This window comes from Chaetomium globosum, genomic scaffold, assembly GCF_000143365.1.
Source record: "Chaetomium globosum CBS 148.51 scaffold_3 genomic scaffold, whole genome shotgun sequence".
In the NCBI taxonomy this organism is placed as follows: domain Eukaryota; kingdom Fungi; phylum Ascomycota; class Sordariomycetes; order Sordariales; family Chaetomiaceae; genus Chaetomium; species Chaetomium globosum.
Genome location: NT_165978.1, coordinates 3,529,620 through 3,543,125, shown reverse-complemented (window position 1 = coordinate 3,543,125; position 13,506 = coordinate 3,529,620). Strand labels below are relative to the sequence as shown.

The 13,506-nt window shown below is 56.0% G+C and overlaps 6 protein-coding genes across 6 annotated transcripts; 3 read left to right on the top strand and 3 right to left on the bottom strand.

Moving 5' to 3' along the window:
* Positions 1–14: 14 nt before the first annotated feature.
* CHGG_06436 (uncharacterized protein) lies at positions 15–1,221 on the bottom strand (the record flags this gene model as incomplete). Its single annotated transcript, XM_001222530.1, has 3 exons — positions 15–559; positions 711–846; positions 1,198–1,221. The coding sequence occupies 3 exons, from the start codon at positions 1,219–1,221 to the stop codon at positions 15–17; spliced, it is 705 nt and encodes a 234-aa protein (XP_001222531.1).
* Positions 1,222–1,636: 415 nt separating this feature from the next.
* CHGG_06435 (uncharacterized protein) lies at positions 1,637–2,570 on the top strand (the record flags this gene model as incomplete). The annotated part of the gene is made up of 2 exons (XM_001222529.1): positions 1,637–2,072; positions 2,155–2,570. 2 exons carry the CDS (start codon positions 1,637–1,639, stop codon positions 2,568–2,570), a joined length of 852 nt encoding a protein of 283 aa, XP_001222530.1.
* An 811-nt stretch (positions 2,571–3,381) lies between these two features.
* Positions 3,382–4,682, bottom strand: CHGG_06434 (uncharacterized protein; the record flags this gene model as incomplete). The annotated part of the gene is made up of 3 exons (XM_001222528.1): positions 3,382–3,518; positions 3,575–4,173; positions 4,225–4,682. The coding sequence occupies 3 exons, from the start codon at positions 4,680–4,682 to the stop codon at positions 3,382–3,384; spliced, it is 1,194 nt and encodes a 397-aa protein (XP_001222529.1).
* A 1,359-nt stretch (positions 4,683–6,041) lies between these two features.
* Positions 6,042–8,256, bottom strand: CHGG_06433 (uncharacterized protein; the record flags this gene model as incomplete). The annotated part of the gene is made up of 6 exons (XM_001222527.1): positions 6,042–6,193; positions 6,259–7,212; positions 7,365–7,473; positions 7,529–7,845; positions 7,905–8,045; positions 8,118–8,256. The coding sequence occupies 6 exons, from the start codon at positions 8,254–8,256 to the stop codon at positions 6,042–6,044; spliced, it is 1,812 nt and encodes a 603-aa protein (XP_001222528.1).
* An 897-nt stretch (positions 8,257–9,153) lies between these two features.
* Positions 9,154–10,820, top strand: CHGG_06432 (uncharacterized protein; the record flags this gene model as incomplete). Its single annotated transcript, XM_001222526.1, has 3 exons — positions 9,154–9,276; positions 9,363–10,128; positions 10,216–10,820. The coding sequence occupies 3 exons, from the start codon at positions 9,154–9,156 to the stop codon at positions 10,818–10,820; spliced, it is 1,494 nt and encodes a 497-aa protein (XP_001222527.1).
* A 1,985-nt stretch (positions 10,821–12,805) lies between these two features.
* Positions 12,806–13,131, top strand: CHGG_06431 (uncharacterized protein; the record flags this gene model as incomplete). The annotated part of the gene is made up of 2 exons (XM_001222525.1): positions 12,806–12,835; positions 13,015–13,131. 2 exons carry the CDS (start codon positions 12,806–12,808, stop codon positions 13,129–13,131), a joined length of 147 nt encoding a protein of 48 aa, XP_001222526.1.
* Between the last annotated feature and the right edge of the window lie 375 nt (positions 13,132–13,506).

The following is a 13,506-nucleotide window of genomic DNA, read 5'->3' as shown; positions in this document are numbered from 1 at the left end:
CCCCAACTCTTTCCTCAACTCCCCACCACATCCCTCTCCAGCGGCTCCTCCCAATACATATTAATCACCTCAGCCGCCCTCAACCCGTTCCGCAGCGCCCACGGCAGATAAATCTCCCCAAACCTCCTCCTCTCACTCCTCTTCAGCGTCGCCGCAGCAAACACACTCAGCCCCGTCATCGGCAACAGGGTATTCGCAAACTCAAACGCCTTCAGAGCCACCTCCCCCTCGCGCACCACCGGCAGGCCCGTCAGCGCATGATAAAAGTCGTGACACTCGCGGTACCGCTGCATGACGTAGGCGCACTCGGCGTCGTCGATGTACCGCACCGCCGAGCGCGTGTCAGGCGAGACCCCCTCGCGGTCTAGCCAGGCCACGTAGGTGTGCCCCACGGTGCCGGGGGGCAGGGAGCGGAGGTAAGGGAGGTTGAGGGAGGTGGAGGTGATGCGGGGGCGGTCGCGCAGGATGCGTCGGCCGGTGGGCGAGGCGAGCATCGCGTCGCGGAGGCGGTAGATAAAATAGGGGGTGGCGGTGGCTTCGGCGAAGGCGGCGATTAGGTCTGGAAGAGGGTGGAGGGGTGGTGTTAGTGGGATGATGGAGGGGGTGTGGTGGAAGGGGGAGCTTGCCTCCTCGTCGCGGGTCACGGAGGGACATGAGTCCGGAACCCAATGGCCCAAACGCGGCCTTCTCCAATTACGGGTGAGAGGGACCATGGCCCAGGGTAGTTGGGCCGGCGGGCCGGGTGAGGCTTCGAGAAGGGAGAAGTGACCGGGAGTTGGGAGCTTGCAGTGAGTGCTGCTGCGGCGGGTCGGAGGGTTGTTGTTGTTGCGAGCTTATGGCAGCCGCCTGTGCGTCTGAGAGTCACGTCCATGTTGAATTGGGTTCCGAGGCACCAGAATCGCATCCTAATATTCTAGCCAGGGAGGAAGAAGGTCGACGTGGACTTGTTGGTTCGATCTGAGCTCGGGAATCTCGGTGGAAGTCGGGAAAGATAAGATAAGGCTTCGTTTGAAGCGACCCTAACCCTGTAGTTTGAAGTATAAGAGGATGAATGACTCCTTCACATGCATTTGACACTATGAAAGAAAGAGCCCTGAAATGCAGAGAATACAATCACGCAATTCTTATAGAATCAGGGAAGTGACACATTCAACTTCCCGAGCCGAATCCCAACCACAAAATGCTTGAGTAAGATACCCAGAAAGGAAACTTGTTCGCCATTCGTTCTTCTACAAACAAGTACAACACAGCACCAACCCAACTCGTCGTCTGGGGTGGTCCAAGAAATAAATAAAAGATGGACGTATTCGACGAGCTCATATTCTGGGCGCAGGATCGCGGGGTCGAGCTCCATGGGGTTGCCCCTCACTCATTACCTGGACGGGGTGTTGGCATCGTAGCCACAAAGCCCCTGAAGGTGAGAAAAGAGCATCTACACTCGACCAGATGACAACTAACCCCTTACCAGGCCGGCGACCGGATTCTCAAGATTCCCACATCAACCCTTCGGACTCTCGACACCGCCCGACCCGAGATCAAGGACATCCTCCCCAAGGACACCAAGGTGCACGCCATCCTGGCGGCCGAGCTGGCCCTTGACAAGCCCACCTCGGAGTACAGCCCCTGGAACGCCGTGATGCCCTCGCGCGACTCTATCATCTCCAGCCTCCCCCTAGCGTGGGACCCACGATTACACGCCTATCTCCCCAAGCCCGCCCTAGCCCTCCTACGCAAGCAACAAGCCAAATTCACCCGCGACTGGACCGCCATCCAGCAAACCCCCTTCGCCTCAACCGACACCCCCAACCCCACCATCACCCGCCAAGACTACCTCTACACCTGGCTCCTCGTCAACACCCGTACCTTCTACCACGAAACGCCACTCACTCGCCGCGCCCCCCGCGAAGACCGGATGGTGCTCCAGCCCGTGGCCGATCTCTTCAACCACAGCGGCACGGGCTGCGCGGTTCACCTCCACACCCACCCAATTCACCATCACGGCGGACCGCGCCTATGCCACAGGCGACGAGGTGGCCATCTGCTACGGGAAACACCACAACGACTTTTTGTTGGTAGAGTATGGGTTCGTGTTGCCCTGGGATGGGGGAAGTGCGAATGGGAATGGGAATGGGAATGGGAATGGGGAGGGGGGAGGGCAACAACAACGGGGTGGTGGGAATTGCTGGGATGAGGTGTGTCTGGATGAGGCGGTGTTGCCGGCGTTGGGCGCTGGACATCGCGCGTTGTTGGAGGAGCGCGGGTTTCTGGGGAATTATGTGTTGGATGCCGGCACAGTGTGTTATCGCACGCAGGTGGCGTTGAGGGTGTTGTGCGTGACGCCTGGGCAGTGGGAGCGGTTGGTGAGTGAGGGGGAGGATGGTGGGGAGGGGTTGCAGGAGGAGGTCGATCGGTTGTTGTTGGGGTTGTTGAGAAAGTGGAGGGGAGTGGTGGCTGGGAAGATCGAGGAGGTCGAGGGGCTGGATGTTGGGCAGGCTTGTCAGCGGCAGATACTTTGTGCGAGGTGGCGGCAGATTGCGAGCTTGGTAGACCAGACAATTGAAGCGTCTTGAGGCTTGAGGTTATTATTCACCAAAGGACCAAGGTAGAAATCATGAAACGTAGATTCCCCCCCCCCCCGCCATGGTACCTCGCCTAACAAAACATGCCAATACTGACCAATACTGATCCCTCATTGTAGGAATTACAGTCTTGAATATTGTCCCCATCATCATCACAAATCGCTGTACTTGGTATACGCGGACTTCGCCAAATCTCCCAAACTCCATGGCCTGCTCAGACATTCCACCATCACACATCGTAAAAACTCAACACCGAGGCACGCATAGCCAGCTCAAGCAGTTATCCGGGGTCCCAGAACACGCCCACATGCACCCCCAACACCGCCACACTATGACAAGAGACCCATGACGCGGGATGATGCCGAGCATAACACCACAACACTACCAACCATAGTGAACCCACAAACAGTCGCTTCCCAGCCACAAGAGAGCGCCGAAGCAGAGCAGAGCAGAACATCGCAAAGAAGTAATAAAAGTCAACGTGATGATTGCTGATCGATCGAGATGAACCTGGCCCCTTTGATTGCATATCCCCAACGCCGGAGAAACACCTTAAGAAATAGAAAATAGAAGAAAAATAAAAAACGGAAAGCCGGTTTTCCGTCCCCATCCAAGTCATACAAACCGACAAATGCGGCGGCACCAGAACCCAATCTTCAAACTGCCTCGTGGCATCAGACGGAATGGCGAGACAGCGCCCGTCTATCGCATGGCCCGGGAGGTGAAATCAGAGAAATTGGGTCGGGCAGCCTAATCGAGTGGCAGGTCGCCAGGACTAGCGCCTAGGGCTCCAGGCGTGGACCTACTCGCCTCGAGCTCGCTTGGCGCCGTGCGGGTTCTGCCACTCACTCGACTGCTGGTTACCGCCCCCCGCGCCGAAGAAGGCCGGGTTGAAACCTTGTGACATGCCTTGGAAGGCTTTTGTGGGAGTTTGGTCAGCTTGGAATCTCGAGGTGGTAGGGGTTAGCGACCGAGCTTGGTCAGTCCAGGCTTACCAGGCATACCGCCGCCCATGCCGGCACCCATCATCCCCATGCCACCCATCGGGCCACCCATGCCGCCCATGGGCATACCGCCGGGCATGGGCATGCCGCCCATCATGTTCATGCCTCCGCCACGGCCGCCGCGCATGCCACCACGCATACCGCCGCCCATCATGCCGCCGCGGTTGAAGCCGCCACCGAAACCGCCGCCGCCCATGGGGTTGTTGAAGCCCATGTTGTTGGCGTTGAATGAGTTCATGTTTCCGCCGGAAAAGTTGCGGTTAAAACCGCCCGGGTTCATGCCGCCGCCGCCCCGAGCGCCGCTGAAACCACCACGTCCGCCGCGGAAACCGCTATTAAAGTTGCTGTTGCCGCCATAACTGCCGCCGCGGTCGTTGTACCCGGAGCCGGAGACCGCGCGACCTTGGCCGTCCTTGGCGGCCCGGTTCGGCGCGTCCTTGGGCAGGGTGCGGAACGGGTTGTGAGTCGGAGCCGAGTAGATCACTGTGTGTCTCTTTTGGCCCGGCTGGCTGTATTCGTTGGTTAGGGAGTCAACGTGGTGTTTGGTGGCGGTGGCCGCCTGCTGAGAGGTGAACTCGACATAGGCTTGGCTGCCAACTTGTTAGTACTTTATTTAGGGGCCCGCCGACAAGACAACTCACCCCTTGCTCTTGCCGTTGATCTTGTGCTCGCTAAAGGTGATATCCTTGAGTTCGTTCTCGCAGCCGACTTGGTGGACCCAGCCGCGGATGTCATCGTCAGTGTTCCACCAGTTGAGCTCCGAGATCATGAGCGCCGTGGTAGCGCCGGGATCAACAGGGCGCTCATCAGAACCTTCCTTGCGCTTCACGCCTTGCTGGGGGCGTTCGGAGGAAGGGGTGTGAGACTGGGTCCGTTCGGCGCCAACGTCATCCATGTTGTTGTCTCCGTGTTCCTCGTGGTAGTCATCATGATCGCGGTGATCACCGTTTGTGTTCTGGGCATTGCCCTCGTCCTCATAGCCGTGGTCATCTCCATGATCCTGCCCGTGGTTGCCGTGGTCCTGGTTGCCGTGGTCCTGATCGCCATGGTCGTTGGCAGAGTCGCCATAGACGTCGATCTCGAATTCCTCTTCAGCCATGATGATAGTTTCGTGATTCGAAACGGCGTCGATCGAGAGCTTGTGGTTGTGATGAGTTGAAACCTGCTGTTGTGTGATAATTCAAGTCTGATTTGAGCGCCTGGCTATGGATTAGAGATACAGAAACGTCTGTGGTGCATCATCCCATCAGCGACTGAAGATATCTTCCCAAACTTCATGGTTCGACCTCATCGGGACGATGTAAAATTTCCACTGACCAGCAGACCAGCTGGCCAGCCGAATAGATCGGGTCTCGAGAAAAGCCAAGGTCGTGTAACGAATGAATTTCCAGATCAAACAGGAAAAAAAAGTAACAAACGGAGGTAGAGAGCTCGTCATACGTACATTCCAATCCACGACACAACAATCACCAACGAGAGAAGGCTGCCCCGTTGAAGAGAAGAAAGATTCCAAGACGCAGCTCTGTGCTGGCAGTCTCGTGACAGGAGGTCGGGTGTTCTCGTCTCGTTTCTTATGGTCTGTCCCCCGTTCACCCTCTGGGGCTAGGTCCCTTGGACAAGTACAAGTAGGGTTGGCGCAAAGGCCTGTCCGTTTTGAACTGAATGCGAATGCCCGGTTCTCGACTCGAACCACCTGCAGAGTCCACAGTTTGCAACTAACTCCTTGAGCTAGTGTGTCCTTTCCTCCAATTTAGAGTGTAGTCGGTGGTCGAAGGAAACCTTGAGGTTAGTGTCCGGCGAGTTTAGGATAGGAAGGAAACGGCGGGCGCCACCGAGTGCAAACGGTTTGAGAGTCGCGATTGTTTCGTCGGGTCGCTCGAAATCGTGGGCACAAAAAAAAAATTTGTAATGTTCTGTGATTCACGTGTGCCAATGAAGTCGTGGGATGTAGACAAAAGCCCGTGAAGCGAACCGTGAATGGGTTTGAAATGTTGCGATGATCAGGAATGTTGGGAAAAGAACGGTTGCACAAGGGCAGCAGCCGAAGCTCTCAGGTTGCCTTCGCCTTTCAATGGCCGCGGCAAGGCTGAAGCAGTGGGTCGAAGTGGAGCCGTGACCAGAAGCTTATCTTATCTTGCTGGTTTCAAGCCCCTGTGGCGAGGTACGCGAGGGTTGGGGTTGTCGTCTGATTGACTTGACCGATCGAAGCCCCTGGTGATCGTGAATGGTCTTGTCTTCTCTTTTACAATAACTTCTCTAGAAACTATCAAGGAGTCCATCAAAAATCAGTTGTGTATTGAGCAGTTAATATACCAACCATATCATACCCCCATCCCATCCCAAACTCCAAACCCTAATATCCTTCCTCAAAGATTGACACCTATAGTTAGAGCATTGCCCGTTTCCGATCGATAGCAAATTCCCGGTTCTCAGTGGGAGCAAATCCATGTTTCCTCCATCAACCCCCTCGAAAAACACCCTCCATGTAGGGTTGCAGCTTCTCATTCACCGCACGGCCCATCACCGGATCTCCCTCGTCAGTCTCGCCCTCATTGAACGAATGCAGGGACGCCGTGCCAACTTCGTACTCCCGACCACACCACGACGAAGCTACCAAATTTTTATTAGTATTAATCCTTCCTTGCCACTTGGACACAAAAACGAGGTAGACTTACCAACTAGCATGGGCGCGTTGGGATGCCAGCTAACATCGCGGACCATGGTCCCCCAGCCGTGCTCGTGGCGATGATGCATACGGTGGCGACGGTTCGGTCGTGGCCGGGCGGCGGCGGCTCTCGTGGCTGCGTTGACGTCGATCTTGGCCGCGAGGGTAGCGTCGAGGTTCCAGACATAGACAAACCCGTCGTGGCTGCCCGAGTAGACGTAGTGCGAGTCGGTGCTGTTGGGGGGCGAGAAGTGGCAGCGGATTAGCGTCCGCTGCACCTGATGCCCGCGGAAGGTGACTAGCGAGTTGTCGTGCGGGTGTTGGAACCACTGGTCGTCTTCGTACGTCTGCCAACGGTAGTCGTAGTCGAACTCGCGGTCGTTGGTCACGGCAGTGGGGTTGAGCTCCTCGAACCGCGACGTCGACATAGCCATACGCAGGTCCCACAGCTTCATACTCTGGTCCTTGCCGTTGCTGAGGATGTACCGCCCGTCTCCCTTGCTGTCGATGTACGTCAGCCCCTCGGTGTGGCCGACGAAGGCGCCGGCCTCTCTGCCATCGCCCATGCTGCGCGTGTCCCACACTTTGATGGTGCAGTCGTCCGAACCAGAGTAGAGAATATGCGGTGATAGTTTGTCGGCAAAACATACGGCATTGACGTCGTCTTGGTGGCCCATGACGTGGTTGACTGCCTTGCGTCGTTCGATGTCGTACACCACAATGGAGTTGGCGCCCGTTCCCGCCACGATACGGCGCCCATCTCCCGAAAAGCGGACAGAGAAGATGGCAAACCCCCCAAAGATGTAATCGTCCCGTCCTGGATGGCCGCCGTCGGCAAGGTCGAGCGAGTAGGGGTCACCCGTGTCGTTTGGATCCGTTGCAGCGATTCCGACGTGTGGCTGGAGAGACGAGAAGGCAAGCCACTTGTTGTCCGGACTAAGGGTTCCGCATCCGTCATGGTCCACTGTCCAAAAGGGTAGGTGATGGTTTTTGTAGTGTTTCCAGTCGCATGTGGGCTCGACGTGTCATACAAACGAACTTTGAAGTCCTATCCAGGTGTGTTAGAGGGACCGATGGTGGCATCCATTCCATTCGGGTGTTAACGGCGGTGTGTACTTGCCTTGACACATGAATAGAAGAAGTTGCCGTCATCTGAGAATTGCCCACAGCAAACCGGATCATCATAGTGGACAACCATCTCAGGCTTTGTTGACGGTATCATGGACTAGACACATTTAGTTCCAAACCATGGTATGATGAGAAACACTTCTTTCCCTTACCTGAGCCATGAGTCCCTGGTTAACTTTCTGGCCTGGCCAGCCGCGTTCACCCAGCTCCCGGTCTAGAAGCCTACGAGCTAAAGCTTTGCGGTTTGGCACCCTTCTATCGAAAGCTCCAAAGACGCCCGAGTCCATCAACTTCCTGCCTTCCTCGCTAGGGACTTTGGGAAACTGTCTGTTTCTGGGGGGGCGACGTGTGCCCCAAGAGAGGCGCTGGCCTTCGCCGTTATCAGCGTTGAGAATGGTTGGGTTGAGATACTGGCCGCGGAGCAGGGCCAAGAACTCGTGCCGGGTGAGAGCTGGACGCCATTCCCCGCCTGGAAGTAGTTAGTACGTGCTTCCTCGACCTGCGGGCACCGCTGCCGGGTATGCGTACCGCCGCCTAACACGACGACTCGTCTTTGGGGTCCCGCAGTGCCTTGCCTCTCCTCACCTTCGTTGTCGTTAGAGGCCCCGCCTTGCTCGGCGGATTCGGCTAGGATCTCCTCGATGAGCACCTCGAACTCGATGCCGTTGCCTTACATAGCCATCGAATGTCAACAACATGGTCAAGGAAGAGGATGGTAGTGTATTTTAGTATCGAACTTACCTTCGCCGTCCTCATCTTCATCATCTTGCTGTTGTAATGCGTCTAACCACTCATCAGACGAATGTGTGAGAGCCTCTTCATCTTCGTACTCCTCATCGTGCTCCTCGTCGTGTTCCGAGCCATTCCGATTGCTGCTCATGATGAACCTCCCTTGCCACCTTTATCGATGGAGGGAATGGAGAAAGGCAAAAAGTCGTTGGGTTGAGAGGAACCTGGATCCTGACCGTGAATCTACACCGTCAGGTACCTAAGGTACTGTGTGTGTAATGACGTTACGATCGGGGGGTGTTGTCCGGCTGCGCGGGGTTCTAGATTTGGGAAAGCTAGCACATTGACATTTATGCAAGTTAGAAAGATGAAGCAAGGCACTCCGCATCAGTCCTTGATATGTCGTCCATCATATCCCCGCGGAAGATAATAGGACAGACAGCATGAGCTAATCGGAAGCACTGGGGCGAGACCTTACACACGGTGCCGGTGCCGGCGGGGTCCAGCTGTTCGCACTTGGCGGAGTTTAGCCCGGATTTTAGGTGCAGTGATGACAAACCTGGGAGAGCTCGAGAGTTTGGACAACCCTAACCCTTTTCAATTATCAGATCGACCTCATGGCTTGGCACATCCAAATGTTGAGCGAGTCTGGGGAAACCCGCCGGGGTCAAGTGCCAAGAGTGGAGGGGTTTCGGCATGCCGCGGCAATGGCCCTCCGCCCGAGCGGCATAAGGTCGAATTGACAAGGTCACTGACATCTGAAGAGAAACGCTTTCCTTTTCATCCCAATAATAAATAATCCCAACAACTGCCGTCTTTGGATCTGCAATTGGCACCGCACCAATTGACACCCAGAAAACGGTGAAAGAGCAGTCATAGACACCGAGGCATCATGTCTGCTGTTAACCGCGGATTGCGCCAGGCGACGAGATCATTGCACCTCCACCGCTCGTGCCCGCCCTCGGCTTTGCGGCCGTTGCGAGCCTTCAAGAACGCCGCTGCCCCCCTCCCAGTTGCTACAACCCACAAACGCAGCAGCTTCTCCACCATGGCCTCTCTGCAATCTGCCAGCGCCACGGCGCCCTCGCCCTCGGCTCACAAGGGCTACGACCAAGAGATCTTGGATATCGCCGGCTATGTGCACAACCAGAAAATTGACTCGGAGCTGGCCGTAAGTGGGGCAATCCTCTTGTTTTGCTTTTGGGCCATCTTGCTCTTTCTCCCACAACCAGCATGCTAACATGACTTCCTCAACAGTTTGACACGGCGAGATGGGTCTTCCTTGACACGCTAGGCTGTGGCCTCGAGGCTTTGCGGTTCAAGGAATGCACTAAGCTCCTGGGTCCCATCGTCCCGGGCACCACTGTCCCATCGGGCACCAAGGTACCCGGAACTGACTTCCAGCTCGACCCCGTCAACGGCGCCTTCAACATTGGTGCTATGATTCGCTGGCTCGACTACAACGACTGCTGGCTCGCTGCTGAGTGGGGCCACCCTAGTGACAACCTGGGTGCCATCCTCGCCGTTGCCGACTGGGCCACTCGGACCAACAAGGCTGGCCAGCACAAGGTTGCCGGCGGCAAGATCTTTACCATTCGCGATGTGCTCGAGGCCATGATCAAGGCCCACGAGATCCAGGGCTGCCTCGCCCTGCTAAACTCGTACAACAAGGTCGGCCTCGACCACGTCGTCCTGGTCAAGGTTGCCAGCACTGCCGTGGTCAGCCAGATGTTGGGCCTCAGCGAGAAGCAGACAGCCGACGCCATCACTCATGCCTGGGTTGACGGTCAGAGCTTGCGCACTTACCGCCACACCCCCAACACCATGTCCCGCAAGTCGTGGGCTGCCGGTGATGCTTGCCAGCGCGCCGTAAACCTCGCCCTCAAGGTTCTCAAGGGCGAGTCTGGCATCCCTACTGTTCTCTCTGCCTCGACGTGGGGTTTCTACGACGTCCTGTTCAAGGGCAAGAAGTTTGAGTTCCAGCGTGGTTATGGCAGCTACGTCATGGGAACGTGCTCTCAAGGTGTCATATCCTGGTCGTCCCTCTCGGTGTCTTGAACCGCTTTAATCAGTGCGCTAACTATTTGATGCAGCTGAGTTCCACTCCCAGACCGCCGTCGAGCGTCTGAGAAGCTCCATGCCCAGCTGAAGGCCATGGGCAAGTCTGCCGCCGACATCAAGGCAGTCACCTGCCGGACACACGAGGCCTGCGTTCGCATCATCGACAAGCAGTTCAAGCCCATGGACAACTTTGCCGACCGCGACCACTGCATCCAGTACATGTGCTCTGTCATGCTCGTCTTTGGCCGTCTCACCGCCGGTGACTACCCCGACAGCTCCGAGGCGGCCACCTCTGAGCTGGTTGAGTCACTCCGTAAGAAGATCAAGTGCGTCGAGGACCCGCAGTTCACGGCCGACTACCATGACCCGGCTCTCCGCACCATCAGCAACGGCCTGACCGTCGAGCTGAACGACGGCACTGTATTGCCCGAGGTGGTCATTGAGGCCCCGCTCGGCCACCGCCTGCGTCGCGAGGAGGCCAAGCCCCATATCCTCGCCAAGTTCAAAGGCCACCTTGAGCCCCATTTCAGCGCCGAGAAGGTAAAGGAGATTGTTGAGCTCGGCCAGGACCCCAAGAAGCTCGAGGCCATGAATGTGGATGAGTACGTTGATTTGTATGTCACCAAGGACAGCAAGTTTGTGAAAAGCCAATAGATGGTGGGGGTAGGTGTTGTCTATACTGTGTAGATGGAATACAAAAGCATTTGAACATGGAGTGCCGCGCCTGTGTCGGGGGCATGGAGATACCCCCTTCAGAGTCCAAAGTGAGGTTCGTTTCGCTCCTTGGTTGTTTTCCTGCATCACTTAGATCTGACTGCCGCATATGGAGGAGGCGTGGCTCACGAGACGTGACCAGAAACATGTTCTAGCTACCTGTCGCTTTTGCGTTCTCCCTTGCGGCATCGATAACGCCACTGCAGCCATCCTGGTGATATCTACCAATCGCTGCGGCCTCAGCTGGCCGCTCTCAGCTTGCTTGTCCCATCGGGGAGCGGGGCATCACAAAATCACATCCCCCGCTAGTTTGTCTGATAAGTCGGATGTCGCACAAGGCAACCCAAAGTTTTGAATGGGACAGATGCCTGCATCATACTGCAGCGGAGTGCGCGTGAACACCCCCAGAGTAATACTGCAGCCCTCCCTGCATTATCGAGATGTATTGCTTCTGGGGCCTAGGGGGGCTTGCTCTGGAGCGGTAGGCAGCGAGGAGATTGTGGAAGGTTACTGCCAGTAACACAGGGCCACCCGATTCCTGATCAGAACCCCCTCCAGGACCAACAACAATCTGATCTTGATCTTGATTTCCTCCAATGCCACGATTAGAATCCACGCCATCGTCATCGCCAGCCCGGCGTTAATCTCGTCCCTACCCGATAGGCCAAACGGCTGACCGCTATTCGTAGAAAAGCCCAGGCCGTCGTCACCAGATTGGAAATGATAGTCCCTGTTGGGTCCGGTCCTGCATCATGAACGTTGACACCAAAGCTGAACTCACCCCCTCCCCCCTACATACCGACTTACATACATCTTAACATACCCACGAGCCCACCCACCCCCTGGCCAATCCCCATCCCACGGTCGCTCCGATCGATCGCCAAGCGGCCCCCTGCCAAACCCTCTTTCCCCGGACGAGATCCCTGTTTCGATGTTGGTCACCACAGCCTGTTCCCCCGCAGGCGCCGCTGGGAAGCGATTGGCCGCCGGCACTTTCGGGCGATGCATCGCTGGACGCATGCAGCTAGCTACATAGCTGAGCGGGGAAGAAACTCGCCCATCTCAACGTCTTGGTGCCTTGGCTTTAAAGCCTTTACTTGTGGGACGCCTTGCCTTACGGACGTTAAGACGGGCTGGAAGGGCCGAGGGAGACATTGGGTTCTAGGCTTGGCGGGGGTTGAAAGGATGTTGTTGTTCTTCCACGTTTGTTGGATCGTGAAAGTACCCTTAGAAGAGCCGTTTTCTGATCTGACGGCATACAGAGGGGAGATGGGCGAAGAAGGCAGTGGTGAAAGGAAAGGCTTATCGGCGAATCAAGGGCAAGTCTTTGTCTCAAGTGCGTTCCGGAGACGCAAGGGTTCCTCGGAGGATGTCCTGATGCTTTTTTTTCCCTTTTCCGCCGTTCCTCGTTTGGTCTAGATTTAATGGGCCGAGACATACATGACAGTCGTGGGAAGCTATACTTACGCAGTACATACATTAGCTCGGCAGGCATCACAGACATGGCTTGCATTCTCTCGTGTGTACATGGTTCCTCCTCGCAGCTCTCCTTCTTTCAGAGCTTATGCGTTCAGACGAGATGGGGCTAAGTCGATAGCCAACTCGAACCCAGCTCGAACTTGGAGTATGCTGCGCGGAGCGTCACCGTGCCGGTGAGATCAGCTCGAGGTCATTGGCTACCAGCCTAAGCCGCGTTCACGTATTCATTGCCAGGAATGCCAATGTCTCTGACGGCGCCAGGGATATATATATATAAGCGACCTCTCATACCTCCAACCTGAGTTGATATTGCACCCATCCCTTCTGTTCTTGACACACTGGGACATCAATTGCCTACAGCTTCTTCTCTGCTCATCATAACTCCACATTCGTATGTATACGGCCCGTCCTGCTGGCATCTCTGCCCCTTGACTCCAAACGACATCATGAGCGTGTGCTATTGCGCCAACTTTTACGTACGTGAGCCGGGAAACCATCAATTGACTCCGCTGACAGTGCTCCTTATGTGCTGCTAGTCCTCCATCTGATGCACCAACACGGTGGGAAAGTTTGGCCAGCGCTGCAACCTGTGCACTGTCAGTACACGTCGCGTCTTCTTACCATTCATCGGTGATCTGACGAGTTCAACTGCTAGGTCCTGAGGTCCGGAACTTCCCTCACCCCGGGCCGTCTCCCTGAGGACAGCCTTTGGTCGCTCTCGCAGGCTCAAACCCGTGACCCGCAGCCGGAAAACCGAGCCGACGGCATATAAGATACCTTCCGGCGACCATCGTGGCCCTTCCCTGTGAGACCGTTTCCATCCCCGACAAGGAAGCCAAACAGGGGGGTTTGGGTCTGGAACAATGGGGCGTACACCAGGATGTGATTCATTCCACGCACGATTGGAAGCAATTCGGAGTGAAGCCGAGTACATGCATGCAGTATCCGGAGAAAAGAGACAAGAAATGCTTCCGCTAGGCATCACATTAGGGGTAGGAGAAGAAGCTAGTGTAGGAGCGTAACGCGGCGGATAAGCGCCGAATTTATTCTCATGCTAATATACCATCCATCTCATCCAAATCATTGATCAGTGACAAAGTCATACTCATGTTTCCAGCCTCCATGTAATTCGGCAAAAAACAAAACG